The 18862-nt window shown below is 32.6% G+C and overlaps 3 protein-coding genes and 1 non-coding gene across 9 annotated transcripts; 3 read left to right on the forward strand and 1 right to left on the reverse strand.

Annotated features, from left to right (window-relative positions):
• The first annotated feature begins 129 nt into the window (after window positions 1–129).
• LOC123214553 (E2F-associated phosphoprotein-like) lies at window positions 130–3487 on the forward strand. The gene is made up of 3 exons (XM_044634387.1): window positions 130–330; window positions 417–582; window positions 3102–3487. Exons 1-3 carry the CDS (start codon window positions 261–263, stop codon window positions 3352–3354), a joined length of 489 nt encoding a protein of 162 aa, XP_044490322.1. The 5' UTR covers window positions 130–260; the 3' UTR covers window positions 3355–3487.
• Window positions 3488–9810: 6323 nt separating this feature from the next.
• LOC123214794 (transcription factor TCP7) lies at window positions 9811–11811 on the forward strand. The gene has a single exon (XM_044634784.1). The coding sequence runs from the start codon at window positions 10111–10113 to the stop codon at window positions 10894–10896; it is 786 nt and encodes a 261-aa protein (XP_044490719.1). The 5' UTR covers window positions 9811–10110; the 3' UTR covers window positions 10897–11811.
• A 3157-nt stretch (window positions 11812–14968) lies between these two features.
• TRNAT-UGU lies at window positions 14969–15040 on the reverse strand. Its single transcript has one exon. It is a non-coding gene; the product is annotated as a tRNA-Thr (tRNA).
• A 110-nt stretch (window positions 15041–15150) lies between these two features.
• On the forward strand, window positions 15151–18684 carry LOC123213267 (probable prefoldin subunit 5). Of its 6 annotated transcripts, XR_006501677.1 has the most exons (6): window positions 15151–15428; window positions 15522–15620; window positions 16971–17048; window positions 17696–17754; window positions 18112–18385; window positions 18485–18684. XR_006501677.1 is itself a non-coding variant. In XM_044632663.1 (5 exons), exons 1-5 carry the CDS (start codon window positions 15405–15407, stop codon window positions 18152–18154), a joined length of 303 nt encoding a protein of 100 aa, XP_044488598.1. In that variant the 5' UTR covers window positions 15151–15404; the 3' UTR covers window positions 18155–18684. The 6 variants fall into 6 exon arrangements, 3 of the variants coding, with proteins under 3 accessions (XP_044488598.1, XP_044488600.1, XP_044488601.1); XM_044632663.1 differs by having other exon boundaries at window positions 18112–18684; XM_044632665.1 differs by lacking the exon at window positions 17696–17754 and having other exon boundaries at window positions 18112–18684.
• Window positions 18685–18862: the final 178 nt, after the last annotated feature.

The raw sequence follows: 18862 nt of genomic DNA on the forward strand, positions 1-18862 counted from the left end.
ACGTTTTCGGCGTCAATATTTTTCAATGGGTTATGTATTGGGCCGACCTGTTTTAGGTCCGACCCATTTTCATTTTCAAAGGGCAAAATGATGTTTCCGGTTTTCGGTGTTGCTGCCGCTGCTGTAACATTTTGATGCTCTTTGTTCCGTGAAACTTGAAGAGGTAATTCTCTGGACTTATCAGAAATAAAAACGTTAATTCTGTCAAACCCTAGTAATTTAATCAACCGCCAAGGGCAAATACTCAGTTTTCTTCAGACATGGAAGGAGATGGTAAAAGGGAGCGCATGGACATGGACATGGACTCTCCAACCAATTCTCAGCAAACTGGTATTGCGCTCATCCTTTTTTTTTTCTATAAATAATTTTGTAAATTAATACAGAACAGATATAATCATGGTGTTTAAAATTTGCAGTTTCTGATGACGATGAGATAGACTACTCAGTGAAGCCAGAATTTTATGATTCGGGTGCTGATGATAAAGATGAATTATGGGTTCAAAAGCAAAGAAAGGGTCATGGTTCTGATGCTATTCTTAGTTGCCCAGCCTGTTTCACCACTCTCTGCCTTCAGTGCCAAAGGTGTGTATGTTTTGTTTAAGTAATTGCTACGTATAGATCCTCTTAAATTTTATGTTGGTTGGCTCTCTTTGTGCTTGCGAAAACAACAGTCATATGTGATCTCTATAATTATGTTGTTGGTGGAAATAAGTGCCAGTAAAATTTTAAGCATTATGTACTAAACCTAATATGTGCAAAAACTCTTCAGACATGGAGGATCTCTTAGTGGTAGCGCTAGAGGTGTGGGGAGAAAAGGAATTTTGTTGGAGAATGTATATCTGATGTTATATTTTGTATTTACTGTTTCAGTCACCACCATCCATAGGCTTCTTAGTGCTTTTTTTTAGGACAATGTCTGCGGGTTGAGCCCCCTGCTATTCACATGATTTCGCTTGTGTGGTATGTATTTGTTTAATTACTCAGAACTATTCCAGATGTAAAGTGTTCAAATTAATTATCAAAATATTTCCTTTTGTCTTACATATATCCTTTCAATTTCACGGAAGTGATATATATTGAAACTATTTTGTCAACACTAGTTGCTCTTATGTGATACATGTAACCACTACTATACAGACTAGAACTTTTTACCTGACTGGGCTTAGCACAGTTGCAGTACCAGATTTTATTGCTTTTTCTTCGTTGTTGTAAAAAGCTATGTTTCTATAATCCATCAAAGTTCATTTTCATTTTAGAATGTATGATCTTGTGAATTTCTATAGATGGTTGCAACTTTGTTAGTGCAAATGGAAACATACACAAGAAAAGCAGTAGGTGATTAATAGCTTTTCACTTTGTGTATTAAACCATTTTATAAAACCTGTTTGCAAAAAGTTTAGAGAGCAATGTGAATAGAATCAAAGAACCTAAGGCATAGATATAAATTTGGAGAGTTTTTCGAGTGAGTGCTAACTGAATCAATATCCAGCAGTCCAAGTTTCATGATGCCTATCAACAAAAAATTATTGCATGTTGAAGCATCCCTGTTGCACACAGTCCTCGATGAAAAGTGATTACAGTGTAATTATAATAATTATAGAAAAGAATCATGCAAATTTTTACCACCACCCGACCATGATGGCATTCATCTATTTCAGGAATAAGGGGTTTGATGAAGTTTCCTGCACACTACCTATTATGTTTTGGTGCTGTGTCCATATCAAAGCTACATCATATGACTGTTCTTTTTAATTTAATGTTTTGTAGTTGGACCTGCCCACGGTTTGTGAACCGTCGGTTCACGGTTCGAAAACATAAGGACCCTGAACCAAAACCGTAACAAGACGGTTCTGGTTCATGGCCCCAGTTTGAAACCGATATTGAACCGTCAATTCTAATACATGATCTTGATTTAATTTTTAAATTATTAATTACAATAATTGAAAATTAAAATAAATGTTTGGACTTAATTTTTCAATTGAGCTTCCTACGTATCTTCTTGGGGTTTAGAAGAATCAAAGTCTACGTTGATGTTGTTGTTGTTGTTGTTCCACCTCTTCATATTGGCTTTCACTTTCTTGTGTTGAAAAATCATTTGTAAGTTGATTTTCATTCACATTTGATATATGTAAATATTGACTAAATCTTCTATTACCGGAAGAATTTTTACTATTTGTCATTTTTTGATAATAAATAAAATTAATTATAGAAATAAATTATATTATTAATTATAAAAGATAATAAATAAATAATAAATAAAATTAATTATAGAAAAAATTAATTATAGAAATAAATTCTATAATTAATTATGAATTGTATAATAAAAATTGAAATTGAAATTAATAAAAAATTAAGAAAGAATTTAATTAAATTTAAGAAAATTTGATTGAATTGAAAGATTGAGAGGGTATTAAGAGTTGAAAGAATAAGAATGAGAGTTTGAAGGATTGAATGAGAGAGTGGAGTGATTGAAATTTGAGAGAGTGAAATTTAAAGGGGTATATATAAGAAAAAATCTTTTTGAAAAAAATTAAAAATAGAGAGGGTGAATTGAGATTTTAAAAATTGCAGGGGACTTCCCTGCAACTTCTCTGAATCCCCTTCAAGCCAACGGTTCCCTGCGCAGAGAACCGTTGGCTTTTTAAAAAAAATTCAAAAAAATTCAAATTTTTTCAGTTCAGCACAGTAAACCGCCGGTTCATAAACCGGGTGTGAATCGGCGGTTTCACGGTTTCAATTTATGTAAACCGGAACCAAACCATAGAACCCCGATTTCGGTTCCGGTTCAGTCCGGTTCTGGTTCCGGTTTTGTCTGGACCGATTTCAGTCCGGTTCATGGGCCAAACCGGCCTGTGGCCAGGTCTATTTGTAGTGATTGATTATTATTATTATTATTTTGTTTCACTGATTTGGTTTTCACATTCTATTTGGGAGAGATATGTTCTAAGAACACAGTTTTTCTCCGAAGAAACAGAGTACCAAGTTCCAAATCATGACTTAATTTATATTATTTGGAATAGAAAAACAAGCACTTCTGCACTTTGATTGTGGTATATTGAAATGCTTTTTTTGTATAACTAACAGTGATTACATTCTTATAGGCATGAAAAGTATGTGACTCAGTACAGGGCAGTTTTTGTTGTTAACTGTAAGATAGGAAGCGGCCAAGTAGAGCAAATTACTCCAACACCAAAACGAGGCAAAAGAGGAAGGGAATCTAATGAGAGTGAAGTGAATCCTTCTTCTGATGAAATATTCAAGCCAGTTTTCTGTGCAGTTTGCTCAACACATGTGGGTGTTATTGATGAAGATGAGGTCTATCATTTTTTCAATGTTCTTCCAAGTGAGTCTTGATCTGTTTACTGTTGTTAGCCATGCGCAGGAAGAGTTTTCTTGTTCCACTTCAATTAACACTAGGAATTTCATTGTGACAGGATATTGTTGAATCAATGTATAATAATATACTTATATCACATATTAAGGGGAATCTCTTAGCTCTTATATCCTACTTTAGGTAGAGATGGCAATGGGGTAAGGCGGGGCCAGATTTCGCATTCCCTGTCCCCATAAGAGCGAAACTTTCCCCTTCCCCACTATGGGGGTGACATTAGGGGGAAATATGCATCCCTGCCCCCAACCCATTACCTGGAACTATAGGATGAGAGAATAGTTGATTTGACAAATCAGTGTAAGGAGGGTAAGGTTAAAGAAGCAATTGAATATATGGGTCATTGTGCCTTTTGTTGGTTATGATGTGTTAAGTGAGTTGTTGGATTCATGTGGGAATTTGAGTTCACTTGAAATAGGAAGAAGGGTTCATGATTTATTAAGATAGTCACCATTTAGTAATGACACAATCAGTTCCATTCTGTTGTATTGGTAGCCATCTCAAATTTTGGGATGAACTTCATTATCGTCCCATATAAGCCCAACTGATTTTAGGCTACCAAGTTCAGTGAAGACCCATTTAAACTTGAATAAAAGTTTGGCCCAGTAACTTATATGAGTTTAGCCATGAAAGGAAGAATTTAAAAATAGATCCCAAACATTTTGGTAGTAGTTCAAAATTAAGAATCTAAAGCTGAAAAAACATAATTGAATTACATCACCAACCTGTCCAAATGATTAGAATATGGATAACTTCAACAGGTGTATATAATATATACATATTTACATTTTAGCAATAGGGAAGTAGCTAAAAGATGCCAATATTATCCAAATCAACTTAAGCAAAAGGTGCAGTGTCAAATGTTAATTGGAGGAGAATGAAGAAATGTAATGGCGTCAGCCTTAGAATCAAAATAAAAATTGGACCTACTTGGGTGTCTCTTTCGTCAATGCTTCCAAAAACAGTTGGGGTTGGGGTCCAGCTGTTTGACAACCTTCTATTCCAATTATGTCTCCTTTTCCATCACCACCTTAATCGCTTATACTATGTACATATGTTTTTTGGGGTCCTCTCCTTTACTAAAGATTCTGTTAGGCCCCCTCTCACTCTCTACTTCACGGAATTTTCACTTCCGCCCATTCTTACTACGTCTCTTTCTTTTGCCTTTGTAGAGTCAGTATTAACATGGGTCAACTTTATATTGACTGATTATGGATAACATAATGGTCAATTTTAGATGTCAAAATCGAATTTACTTCATAAGGGTCTTGTCTCCTCAGTAGAGTAAATTTGATGCAAATTACTTACATCAAATGTTAAAATTGTAAGTATAGAATTTTCCTAATTGGGTATATGATAATATATTATTATATAATTAGATTATTTTGAATTAAATATAAATTAATATATCTAATTATTTAAATACTCAATTGTATACTCAAAATATTCTTACTAGTTTAAATTATTTTCACTTAAAATCTTAATAAATATCAAAACTTTAATCAATTTTAAAATGTTGCATTTAAATTTTTTTTTTAAGTATAATTGTCATTTTTTAAATTATTGAAAAGATATTAAAATTTTAGAAATTTTAAAACACTCTTGAACTTTTTTTTGAATTTCAAAAATCTTTAAAATTTCATTAATACCTTTAATATATTTAAAAATTATAATTTTTTTTCTAGAGTTTTGAAAAGAGAAAATTAAAAATTAAATAGAGGGGACAAAATCTATGTAAAATGACATTTTTATTATTTCACTTAACAAAATTTATTAATAGAAGTGAATGATGGGTAAAAATTTGGTTTTTTTAAAATTTAAAGGGTAAGAATTGTCATTTCAACAAACCTTGGATGGGAATGGGCAATAAGAAATGTAAGTTGCCTGCATTGAATGTCGAAGTTGAAAGACCAACAAACTACCTTTGGTCAGCATCTCAACATTTCAATTAAGAATTTGCTTACTCAACAAAAATGAATCTAGTTTGAACACAAAATTCTACAATTCCCATTAAAAGCCATGCATCATTTTGAGAGAGAAGGTAATTAACATTTATGACTTTTTCCTGACCCAAGAAGAAAGAATTGAAATAAAGATAATTAACACATTATTTGTACACACATATAAATGTGTACAAATAATGATATATTATTATATAATTGAATAATATTTTATTTTTAATTTAAAATTAAAAAATTATTTAATGATATATAATTATATTTTATATATAATTCAATTATAATACAAAAGATAAGATGATAAGAGAAATTGGGTAAGAATCTTTTGAGTTTTCCAAACAGAAAGAAGCATTCTATGATTAGAGGGAGTTAGGCCAAGTTATAGTCCTTTGGTTTCTCTTGATTCTCAAAACTTGGTGGGAAAAAAAAAAAAAAAAAAGTGTTTTGGATATGGGTTCACCTCAAGATCCCTTCTTTAAGCTGTTAAGTAGTTGTCCCTTTCTTCTCTCATTTTGTCCTTTTGATTGCCTTGTACATCTATTCTTGCTTTGCAAGCAATTAATAATAAAAGAAAAGAAAGAAAGAAAGAAAGTTTCCTTCTCAATAAGCAGCCATGCTATCATACTGCATAATCCAAGGAATACTTATAAGTGTGATTTGGGTCAATTCTTTGCCTATAATAATTGACTCCCCTTATTATAATAAAAAGATTGTGATCATATATTATAATGCCTTACCAAAGAATGTTCCACCATTCATCCCTAAAGTACATCAAATAATATTGGGCACAATCATCGGTTCTTATTTCCTTTTTCTTTTTTTTTTTTACCCTGTAGTGGGTAGACATTATTAATTAAATTAAAAAAAATTCAAAAGACTTATTTTCACATAAGATTTTGTCTATTTTCACATAAAATTTGCTAAAAAGGGTCATTTCTAAAGCTGAGAAGCTGAACCCTCCGGACCTACAGTTCGGGATTGGACCAGCCCATTTTCAGTAATGGAAGGGTTCAAACCGTAGGACCTCCAGCTTGGACAAGGACTAAGACTAGGGTCGGACTATAAGTCAGTCCAAAGGGCTCGTTTATAACATAAATAAATAAATTATTTATTCATTTATCAAGAATTCAAAATTTTTGTGAATTTTTTTAATTTATATTTAAAAAAATATAAAAAGGACACTAAATGGTTTGAGCCAAGGGTTCGGTCACTGGGACTGCTCGAACCTGCAAACTCTTAATACCAGGAATTGGATTGACTCATCCCTCAAGCTCAAATCGGTTTAGACTACCCAATTAAAGCTCTAGCGGTCGAGCCATATTCCCAACTTCCACAATTTTGCCTATCTAGAAAGGGAACATGTGGTTGGGCTAAATCTTGAGGTATTTCCACAGTTGGGCTAATTCTCAGTTCCTACGCCAAATTTGGGTTATTTAGATAATTTCTATTTATTATTTTAAACTCTATTATTTTAATATTTAAAAAAATAAAAAACTATTTCATAAGAAGATATGAGGTCCAAATTCCGCTTATTAAGTTTCAGAGGTTTATATTTATAAATAATTAAAAAAAAAAGATATTCTCCATTTAGAAAGTATCAAGATTTCTGTCTAATAATTGATGAATTAATAAATAAAACTGAAGGAAAAGCAAACAAGTAGGACGCATGTCGTAGAATTATTTCTGTACGGAATAGCCCACGGTAACCAAATACAAACAGCAATTTTCATCCGTTGGATGTTTCATTTTCCCTCTAATTTGACGACCAAATCTCATTGTCTACAAAAACAGAGACCTGACCTGATCGTCGTTGAACTGGAAAAGTGGCAAATTACGTAAATAAACAGCTGGCCAGGTGTCGATATGCAACGACTGACTAACTTACTGAAAGACTTCAATTAAAGCCATCCAGAGTAGTTCACGCGCTTGTTTTTGAGAGCGTGCATACAAGTTGTCCGCGCGTAACACGTTTTCATTTTTAAATGTATGATATAATTAAAAAAAAAAATATGTTTTTTCAAATTTTAAAAAGTCAGTCAGTTGTACCGCAGCACTACTGCCAACTATCAAGATTAGCGTTGGAGTAGAACCAGCTGATTGAGTTTTGAAATTTGATTTGATTTCATTAGTATTTATTTAGTTTAAATATAAATCGAATTTGAATTAAAAAATTTGATTTATTTTAAAATTAAATTGAATTTAAGTTTAAAAAATTTAATTTAGTTTAACTCATAAATTAGATGAATAACTTAATTTGATTTGAGATTTGATTTAAATTATATTAAATAATTAGTAAATAACGTTATTTAAATTATAAATCTTAATCACATATTCAAACTGTGAATTTGAATCATAAATTTAAGTTAAACTTAAACTAAACTAATTTTTATTCTAATCAAACTCAAACGAACGAATATTCAAATATGATTCAGTTTGTATCCACACCTAATCAAGATTACAAAACTTTGGTTACACAAAAAATAACTTTAAAAAAAATTACAAAACCTTAATGTTGTCTTGTGTTTGAACTACATGGTGTACACCGAAGTTGTGACTTGGGTTATAACTTTTTCACCCCTAATATTTAGTGTCAAAAAAATTCGCCAAAATTTCCTTTGGAAATAACATTACCACCCTTTATGATATTTTGAGTAGTATAACGCACCAATTTAAGGATTAGATAATACATTTTGAAAAAACGTTTATGAAAAGGTGTTTTTAAATTATATTAGCCAACAATTGACAAATTATAAGGATATAGCCATTGAAATATATTTTGTCTAAATTGTCCAAGTATATAAAGCCGTTCTATATTTTCCTTCCCATGGGCTTAAGGTAATTTTATACCGCCTATTAATTTTAGCGAATAATTTGAATACTTTTAATTGTTACTCATGAGGTTGTATGATTCAAAATTTGACGATTGATTCAATGAGATGGGATATATATAGAAAAAGTATGAGGACATTGGACACCTATATCGTAATACCCACATGTAAATTATAAAATTATTTTTGTCATTTCATTAATTATATTGATAATGAGATTGAAAATGACTAAATATTATTGAAAATATGATTTTTGGTGTGATAATCAATCATGCATAAAGGATGCAAGCTCATATGTTGTTCCTCAAAATGCGTTTCTTGAAATTTTGCTCTTATTTATGTACGAATAATCATCACTAAAAATATATTTTTTGATTTATTATTCTAATAAATGATATCAGACTTTGAACATTATGATCATCTTAAATTTTATAAATATGTTTATATATTTATAAATAACTCTTAAAAATTTAAAAATAATATTTTAGCTCTTTCACATCTATCGCATTTACTTCATGCCTAGAATACTTATATTCTCGTTTTCTATATGTTATTTTTCAAAAATTTTATCTAAAAAATAAATCAATCTTTTATACTAATATTAATTTAATGTAAGTGAACATTTTTTAAAAACTAAAATTCGCTACAAAACAATCACAATTGACGAAAGAACAATGAAAGATTAATCATGTCTACCTTAATTTAATTCAAGATTTTCATATATTTTACACGAAATCTAAGTCTGATCCATATAAATAAGGTTAAAAATCATCATTATAACTTATATTAACAATAATAATTGAAATAAAATAAAAATATAGGTTAAAATGAAAAAAAAAAATATAATCGATCATTCATACTTTTTTTAGTGTCACTCTTACCTTAAGAAATCTTAAAATTTTAGTTAAACCTTAGAAAAAAAACAAAAAACATAATAAAATTTGTACTTACTCTGATTAAAATGAATTTGTTGTCCAATTTCTTTGTTTTTTAACTTAATTTTAGATAATATTGTTAATAAATAAATATTTAAATGACTAGCGTTCGTTTTGAAAGTTAGATATAAAAATAAAACGAGTATTAATTTGAACTATTGACTATATCCATATAATTTATAAATTATTGACTAATATTATTTAAATTCAATAAAATTAAGTTATTTTAATTAATCTCATTAATTTAATTTAGTTGTTCCCAAAATTGTGGGAAATAAAAAATTGTGCCAAACTAATGACAGGCAATGTAATTAACTTGTTGTGAGTTGTGAAGGCATATTAAAAAATGTTTGACAATGGAATATTGTGCATGCTTCTTGCCTTTTACATACAAAAATAACTTTTAACATTTTCCTTTAAAAGCCGTAAATTAGGTTTATAGAAATAAATAAATAAATAAATAATATTGGCCAAAAGTTTTCATACAAAAAAGGAAGTGATTGCCGGGAAGCTCTACAAGAACTCATTTGTTAAAGGATGATTCACGTGTGACCACTCAAGGTTTGATTTAATCACATTTTTCCACCCAATAAATGTAAAAATCAAACTTTTTCACTTAAAATCTAATTCCGTCACAAATAATGTAGTGAGTTCCACTGAAGATATATTATCGGAGAATAAAAATGGGCTCATGTCTCCACACATACCTTCCAATTCGAAGTCCCAGTTAAATTCTTCTGCAAAAGGAAAACAAATTAGGGAGAGCGCGTGGGGGTGGGGGGCTTAATTAAAAGGAGTAGTGAGCTGTGTGGGACCCACCACCCATGTGCCCTTCTTCCTGTCTCTACCGGCTCTTCTCCTGCCGCTCAATGATTAGCTCTCTGTTCCCTCTTCTCCTCTAAACCAAACCAAGAACCCTAACCCCAGCCCAACATCAATCTTCATTAAAACGTTTTCTTTCTTTCTCTATTACCTCCGTCTTCACTTCAGTTTACTTCCTCATGTCTAATTCAGACGCTGCCACTAACGTTGCTATTATTGACGCCCAACGGCAACAACCCTCCGGGAATGGCGCCCTCGCCGTCAAGAAGCCTCCCGCTAAGGACCGTCATAGCAAAGTCGACGGTCGCGGTCGGAGAATCCGTATGCCTATCATTTGCGCTGCGCGTGTCTTTCAGTTGACTCGTGAGCTTGGTCACAAATCCGACGGCCAGACCATCGAGTGGCTGCTCCGCCAAGCTGAGCCTTCTATCATAGCCGCCACTGGTACCGGGACTACTCCCGCTAGCTTCTCTAACGTCTCCCTGTCCGTGCGAGGCGGCGCCAATTCTACTTCGTTGACGTCCGCGGTTTCCTCTTCTGCTGGTTTCACCGCTTCGTTGGATCACAAACCCTCGTCGATGGGTCCTCCTCCCTTCATTCTGGGAAAAAGGGTGAGGGCCGATGACGATGGGACCAAGGCAGGGGACGAAAATACAATCACTGCCTTGGGGCCCACGGCGGTGGGGTCGATTGTGGGGCCTGGTACTCCCGGTGCAGGGTTCTGGGCGGTGCCAGCCCGGCCGGATTTCTGGAGTTTCGCTGCTGCTGCGGCCACTGCGCCGCCAGAGATGGTTGTGCAAGCGGCACAGCAACAACAGCCACATCAACTGTTTATGCAACAGCAGACCATGGGAGAGGCGTCGGCTGCCAGGGTCGGGAATTATCTTCCTGGTCATCTCAATTTGTTGGCATCTTTATCCGGTGGACCCGGGAGTTCGGGTCGGAGAGAAGATGATCCTCGTTGAATGTGGGTTTGAAATGGTCTGTTGGTTGTGTTGGTATATATATAATCCTTATATATTTATATCTATAGATATGATGTGAATGTTTAATTGTTGTTTTCATTTGTGTGGAGATGCAGAGAGGATTTTTTTAGTGAATTTTAGGGTTAGGGATTAGCGTTTGGAGCAATTTGGGAAGTTTAAGTATGGATTCAATTAGGGTTTTAGTGTTTCGTTTGATGATTAATTAGAGTTTTAGGGTTCAATTGTTTAGGTTCCAGGAGAAAGGGAGTGGAAATTTCAGGTCTGTGGCAAAGACCTTAGAAGGGATTTTCAGAAATAAAGCTGTTATGCAAAGTCAGTGTGGCTTATTTTTTTCAAGCTTGGGGACATCCTACTACCTAGATGAGTAAATTGAATGTTTTTTTTTTTTTTGTTGTTGTTTGCCAAAGGAGTAGTTGGAATTGTGCTATTTTGGTTTTGGAACACTATGCTTGCAGACTAGGGTTTGAAAAACAAACGGGTTATTAAACATGATAATCTGTAAATTTGTTAGCATTCCCTTCTCTGATATGGCAAATGAGATTTCTGAATTCCTTGGCTGCGACTTGGGCAAATTGTTAAAGACGAGTTGTTGATGATTCTTGGTTTGGATTTGATGTTTTACCATGACTACTTGATATGGAGAATGGTTATATGATTTAGTATGGTCGCAGATGGCCTCTTCCTCTCTCTGTCTCTCCCAGTTTCGCCAACATCTTTGCTTAATGGTGTGCGGATGCTGGTTTCTATGTAAGACCTCTGCTTTGAAACTTAGCAGTATTAGTAGCCATATCTTAGATTAATGGTTGTGAAAAATAATGTGTTTTCCTTGAATGTAAGTGGATTGTTTTGGGGTATCTGTTGTGTGAATAAAAGAAACCCTTCTGTTTCACATTATTCCTTTTTTGTTGCTCACTCAGTCTCCCTGCCATGTGTTATTGCTCTTTATTCAGTGTAAATACTCCAATAACTTCAATTCTGCAAGACTTGTTTTCAATCTGTTCTTTTTGTATCTTCTCGGGAAAACTCTAATATGAATTGCACTTCTGTTAAATTTTATGATAATGACACTCGTACTGTGTTTTATCAGCAAAATTATTGATACAAACATGGACAAACAAAATTTGAATTATTTGAATTTTGTATCTGTACCTGATGTTAATGGGTGCCAGTGCTGCCTAATTGAGATATCACAGTGATGAATGAAATATTGGTCCTTTGCTTTTCCATTTGGTGTTGCTGGCCAGTAAAGGAGTGCTGTTTTCTGTTGTCTTTTTGTGTGAAGTTGAGGTTTTGGTTCCTTGAATATACCCAGACGAGATTGCCATGAAGTGTCATGGGTGCTGTTCTGCTCTTCTCTTTCCTCTGCTGGACCTCTTTTCAATATCTGCAGGATTCAAGTGATTGAAAAATGAGCATCTTTTTACCATCTGGGATATGGCAAACTATTATAACACCCTTGTCGATCACAATTCTAAGCGATACTAAATTAGTCTTTTTAAAAAACTGGAGAGGACCCAATAAATAAATATTTAAATAAATGTAGTGGGGTGTGTGTTAATTCAGTCTAAATGTAATGTAGAGCAAGCAGAAGTGAGTACATTACAGTTGAATTAAGAGATAATTAGTGAGTGCAATGTTGATCTTGTACTTGGTTGAGGTTTCATATTAATTAATTATTTAAAGACAAAGAGTTAGGTCTCAATTATTGGTGGGTCCCCTGCATTCATTGGCTTGTCGAGAAAAGTAGGGATAATTTCATGATGTTGAAAACTCCCATTGAATTGTTTCCTTGATCAGATTCAGTACCTTCTATGCAGGGTTGGGTTGGACTTTCACAAGCGGGCTCAATTATATACATGGGTTGGGTCCACCAAATAATAGGGGATGAGATGGCAAAATATAGCATAGGTTTAGGGGATGGTTAGGGTAATATATTGTCAGGGAAATATATATTTTATTATTTAAATCAATAAAAAATTATATATATTTATTTTGTATACATAAATGATATATCATTATATGATTAAATAATTTTAAATTAAAAATAAAATAATAATTAATCATATAATAATATATTATTTATGTATATAAATTATATATAGAAAATAGGTATATATAATATTACTTTATTTAAATTATCTTGGTTGATTCGTTAGATAATAAAATATTTTATTAATTTTTTATTGTTAAGTTAACTTAGGTTAATTTGTGTATTACAAAATTTCTAAAATTAATATAATTTTATCCTTTATACATTAATTTTTTTAAACAAAAATATTCTGGTATTCAATTAAAATAACAATTGAATGTAAACCTCTTTCTAACCACTTCACCCATTGTAATATAATTTTCAACACAAGAATGTTCTTATATTTAATTACAATTACAAGCCACCTATCCCGCCACCAAACCTACCACCCAACACTGCCCATTGACAGTGCTGCCGCCGCCGCCGCTGCCACCGCCACACAACTACCTGTCATCACCCACCACCAAATGAATGCAAACATCACCAAAATTAATCAAGGATACAATCTTTTTCATTTAATTAACCCACATCATTGATTCTAAAGTTGATTTGTAATTCTTCTATCTCAAAATAACTATCATTGAAATTCTTAACAATTATGAGATCAAAGCGAGATGGGAATATCAACAAGTCTTAGCTATCATTGATATGAGATATGAGATTGAAATTGATTTCATCAAGACAAGAATATGAGATCAAGATTACTTTATTAGATTTCTTTAAAATGAAAAGGTGAGATTAAGGTTAATTCCATCGATATCATTAAGACTCTTCGATTCATCTCTCACATTTTATTTTTTTCTCTACTATTTCTCCTCTAACCTCTCCCAGTTTTGATTTATTGTAATTTCTCACTTTTTATCTCCGCACATTTAAATTAATTTAACATGTTTAAAAAGATTCAAGTAAATAATATCTCAATATTTTTTTTAATAACAACCAATCAAACCAAACAGACTCTTATGTAATGTTATACGTGAATAGTATAAAATAAAAGCCAAAGGACTCTTTCCCACCCAAGGTATGCTGTGTTTCCAAATTTTTCTCTTTTAACTTTGATAATCTCAAATATATACCAATTAACAATAGTAAACGTAAAATTATTATTTTCTTTATAATATTAAAAATAAACTAAAATATAATCTCTTTTTGCCTTTCTAAACTTTAAAAACTAAAAGTTTATCTTAACCTAAGTTTTAAAAAATGATAGTTTCCCCTTAGAGTTTCGTTTTAAGATCTCCGACGTTATCTCCTGTGCCATTACCAATGACCTCTCCCTCCCAAAACTTACTCTCCCTCCGACAGTCTCTCTTCTCTTATTTGGACTCTTGATTAGATTTTTTTAATTTATTTATATCAAATTTTTTTAAATATGTGAGTTTGACAAGTTGAATACTTTTCAAACTTAAACCTAAATTTGAAAATATTTAACTTTAAAATTGAATGTAAGCTCAAGTTTAGATAAAAAATTAACTCAATTTGAATTTAAACTTAATATTAACTACTAAAATAGATTGTGGGTTGTGATAGCTTTTTAGGGTTGAAGAGGGTTAAGGCACATGTGACAGAACAATCAACTTCCAATAAATACATTGTATTTTTTTTAATAACAACCAATCAAACCAAGCGCACTCTTATGTAATGTCATACGTGAACAGTATATAAAAAATATATAATTGGATTCGGTAGCATAACAAGACAAGGGCTTGCACACATTTACATGAAGTGGGTCATTACTCATTTAATAATAATGTGATTGCATTTTTTCCCAAATTTTAACTTTAAAAAGTCTAAAATTTTTTACTTTTTAAATCAATCCATAAGATTAATTTGGGTGCTTTAAAAAGTTTTTCCTTAATTATAGAGGAAAATTGGTATTAACAGATGACCTCTTACAACTGAATTATGAAAGGCGATTGACAATTGTTCGTTGAAGCTTGAATCTCGGGTACAATTGGGCTTATCCTAAACTATCTGGGCTTAAATGTTGATAGAAAATTTGAGATACGGAAAATACAAAAGTGCCCCCATGCAGGATCGAACTACAGACCTTCAGTTTACAAGACTGACGCTCTACCACTGAGCTATAGGGGCTTGTTTGCGAGAAGTGGCCATCTTTTCTTTATATAAATTATTATAAGGATGTATTGAATTACCTTAATACCCTTATTGAATGATCGGAAGCTCTGCAATACTACGCCATGCATGACATGTGAAACTGCCAGGGGATAATTAATAGAGATCATCAGGATGCAGCAGACAGCGAAGCAGAAGAAGATGGCGTCTTCAAAAGGAGGAGGAGGAGGCCTGTTGAGAGTAGCAGACATGGAGAAGCTGAGCATCGACCAACTGAAAGCTTTGAAAGAACAAACAGATCTTGAAGTTAATCTTTTACAAGACAGCCTTGACAATATTCGAACTACCACTACCCGTATCTAGATCGCTTCCACTGCTCTCTATGACCTTTCCATTCGTTCCTAAGGTTTCTTTCTTTAGTCTTGCTCGCCCTATTTAATTTATTGAATTAATTACCCTCTATTCAAGTGGGTTTTCTTCGGTTTTATACTTCTCTTAGGAAGTAAAATGTTGGTGCCTCTTACTGCATCGCTTTATGTTCCTGGAGAACTCGATGATGCTGATAAAGTCCTTGTTGATATTGGCACTGGTTATTGAGGTCAGTTAAATGGTTTATTTTCCTTCAATTTATTTGTTTATGCCAGTATTGAGGGCTTTGTCCAAGTGGTCCTTATTTATTTTGTATTGTAGAAACTGTTGTTTGGATAAGTGTTTTGATGGTAGTACCTTTTACTTCAATGTATTATTGGGGGTAAATGAAGGAAATTTCTACTTTCATTTGGTTGCCATTTGGAATGGTTAAGGGGCTCTGAGCTGCTTCCAAGTATAAAGTGGAGACTGGTGAATGCATTGACAAAATTTAAAAAACAAAATTCACAGAAATTTGAATTACTAGTTTATAATGCTATAGAAAGGGTTGAATGGGATGTTTCAAGGTTTCTAAAATAAGACGTTGGTAAAACTTCATAAGGTTATCCCTCATAAATAAGATGCCTACCTATTTTTTTTGGTTTTAGTCCCTAGTTTGTAATTCGTTTGGCGCATGAAGGATTTATAGGATAAGAGAAAAAGAGGTTGCTAACAAAAAGAGAAATGCTATTACACTTTTGTCTTTCAATGGAAGAGTGTTGTACTTGTACATGTTATTATTGATGAACAAGAAGCCGAGGAGTCAAGAGGAGTTTTAAGTTGCACCTGCATGTGCAGTATAATCACTTTTAAATTAAGATTAGGAGTTTAAAAGCTATAATTTTCCGAAGATAATCTTGCTGTATGTTTGGTCTTCATTATATTCAAAAAAGACAAAAATTATTAAAATTTTCAAAAGAAGCATCAAACGTTTGTATTCACCTGCAATTACTGTAATATTCTTTCGTAAAAAATTTGATAAGGAGGATCCATACCCCTTTTCAGGCCCTTGCAATTTCTAAACCTTCTTTATAAGAAAACTGTACCAGGTTAATGCAGTATGCAAGAGAATACTAGTCTCATTCCATTTTAGCAATGAGAGTCAAATTTGTCCCTAGATCGTTACTGTTTATTTCAATTATTTTTGTTCTATTTCAGCCATGAGTTGCACATATTTTTATTAATTTATTTATTAGCTGATTGCTTGATGCCTGTTTTAAAGGTCTTAATAGAGAGAGAGACACCTGAAATTATTACATATTGTAGAGCTTGTCTAAAGTTTTGTTGTCAGGACAAGAGGGCACATTATTTTAGACAGATTATTAAATTAGATAGGTTGTAATCAGCTATCTTTTTTATGGATCTGGAATTGCAATATTTTCGTGTGATTATCACGTGATGATCTGATTGACCTTTTTTTGACTTATCATGAGAAAGAGATGGAACAAGAAAACAAGGTGCAGAAGATGCAGCTTTTGACTCACCTTTAACATACTAAATCATGCATCTCATTCTTTTTTGCGGGTTTTCTTGATTTCAGAAAACCATGGCTGAAGGCAAAGACTATTGTGAGCGTAAAATAAACTTGCTGAAATCTAATTTTGACCAGCTTATTGAGGTAAATGCCCCTGATAGTCTTGTGCTTCTTTGAAAATTAAAAAGTAGCATGATTTTGATAGTACTGTTATTATGATCGAGTATTTCTGTTGCCAGAGAATAAAATCAGTGTTGAGCCTTCATTTCCTAGTATTTATAGCAGAGATTTTTTTGTGTGTGTTTGATAAGAGTTTCTCCTTTCAACTCAAACATTGCTTGGCATTTATTATTATCACTGAGTATTTCTACTTCTAGAGAATACAGAAAGTGTTAAACCTTCATTTCTTGGCATCTATTATTGTTGAGTATTTCTACTGATAGAGAATACACTTAGTGTTAAATCTTCATTTCTCGGTATTTATAATGGAGAGTTTCTTTTCCTATGTTAAAATTTCTTCTCTTTTCTGCTCAAAACATTTCTTTTTTGGGCTGGATAGCTGCTTAGACCAGTGATTGGCTTAGGATATCACTGTCATGGCATTCAAGGGTTTGGATTTTTCTTTTCCTTAAATAGTTTGTGAAATGAAATTTTTTTAGTTTTATTTTTTATGATTTCTTATGCCATGAAATGGAGGTGGCAAAATGAAAAGTATGTTAAAAAACTGTGCTGTTATTTGCTACAAGTTAATTGAAAGTCTTCAACATCAAAATATTATCTATTATATGCAGATACCTCCAAAATTGGTGCTGAGGCTTTTTGGCTTGGCATTGAGGCCCTTTGATTGGAGGTAGTCATCAACAGTTGATCAATCCTACATATGACTGAAATGGGAAAAATGAATTGATTTAACCTAGTAGCTGCACTTCCCCACTATGTTCATTTTTCTTCTTTATGTTCCTGTGTTTTTGGTGGGTCCATGTAAATTGTCATTTATAAACAATCTGATAGATAATAAAAGAATGTTTAATTTTAGACTTAAAGGGTTGAGAAATTTAACACTTTTGTTTTAAAACTACTTTACCTGGAAAATCCTTGGATATTGCTGCTTCTCTAAGCATTAAATTTTTTTTGTTTCCCTTTACTTTTCAATGCTTCCTTGTATTATATTGTCTTGCATGACAGGAATCTAAATGTGAAAATGCAGGTTGCTTCGAAGAAGAAAAATATCGCAGATGATGCTACAGTAGTCTTACAGTCCAAAATAAAGCAATTAGCCCCTGCCAGTTCTTGATTGCTGTATGATTTTACTAAATTAATCGATGCAGTGTCTTTAGCTAAAGATGTGCTTTCCAAAGCTATCACCTGCTTAACAAGCAATCCCAGCTCTAGCATCTTCAGTTGTTTCACCCAGCGTTTGGTGGTGGCCTTCACACTTCAAATCAAAACAGATTTGGATTCTCATGATAATATTCAGATAGGTACATGTTGTAATATTTTGGGTGGCTGTTATTTATTTTTCAATCAGCTCTAGTTTAGAGGAATCATATAGGTTCCTTTTTTTTTTTTCTCCTTGACAGGATTATATCCTGCATCAGGAATAGGTCTACCCTCAGTAACAATTATAAGTCCTATAGGGCTTCAACAAACCATGTTCAAGCCTGCGAGCTGGAATAACCCAAAATTTGTTCAGTCTGAATATTTTTTGGTATGAACATTCAGGTTTCAGGTTTATCCGACTCAATTGATAGTCTTACTAGTAGTTTCTTTTATGAATGAATCAGTGAAAAAGTACAATCGATATCAGAGTCGAAGCAAAATGTTGATCAATTAAATTATATTGGTGTTAATCTGTAATTAGCTTTAACATATTATTTTAGCATAGGTACACATAAAGTAACCTTTAATGAAAAATAAAATGAGAACTAATTTAAAGGTCTTGTAAACAATCAAATAAG

The sequence above is a fragment of the Mangifera indica genome, chromosome 4 (assembly GCF_011075055.1).
Source record: "Mangifera indica cultivar Alphonso chromosome 4, CATAS_Mindica_2.1, whole genome shotgun sequence".
NCBI classification, from domain to species: domain Eukaryota; kingdom Viridiplantae; phylum Streptophyta; class Magnoliopsida; order Sapindales; family Anacardiaceae; genus Mangifera; species Mangifera indica.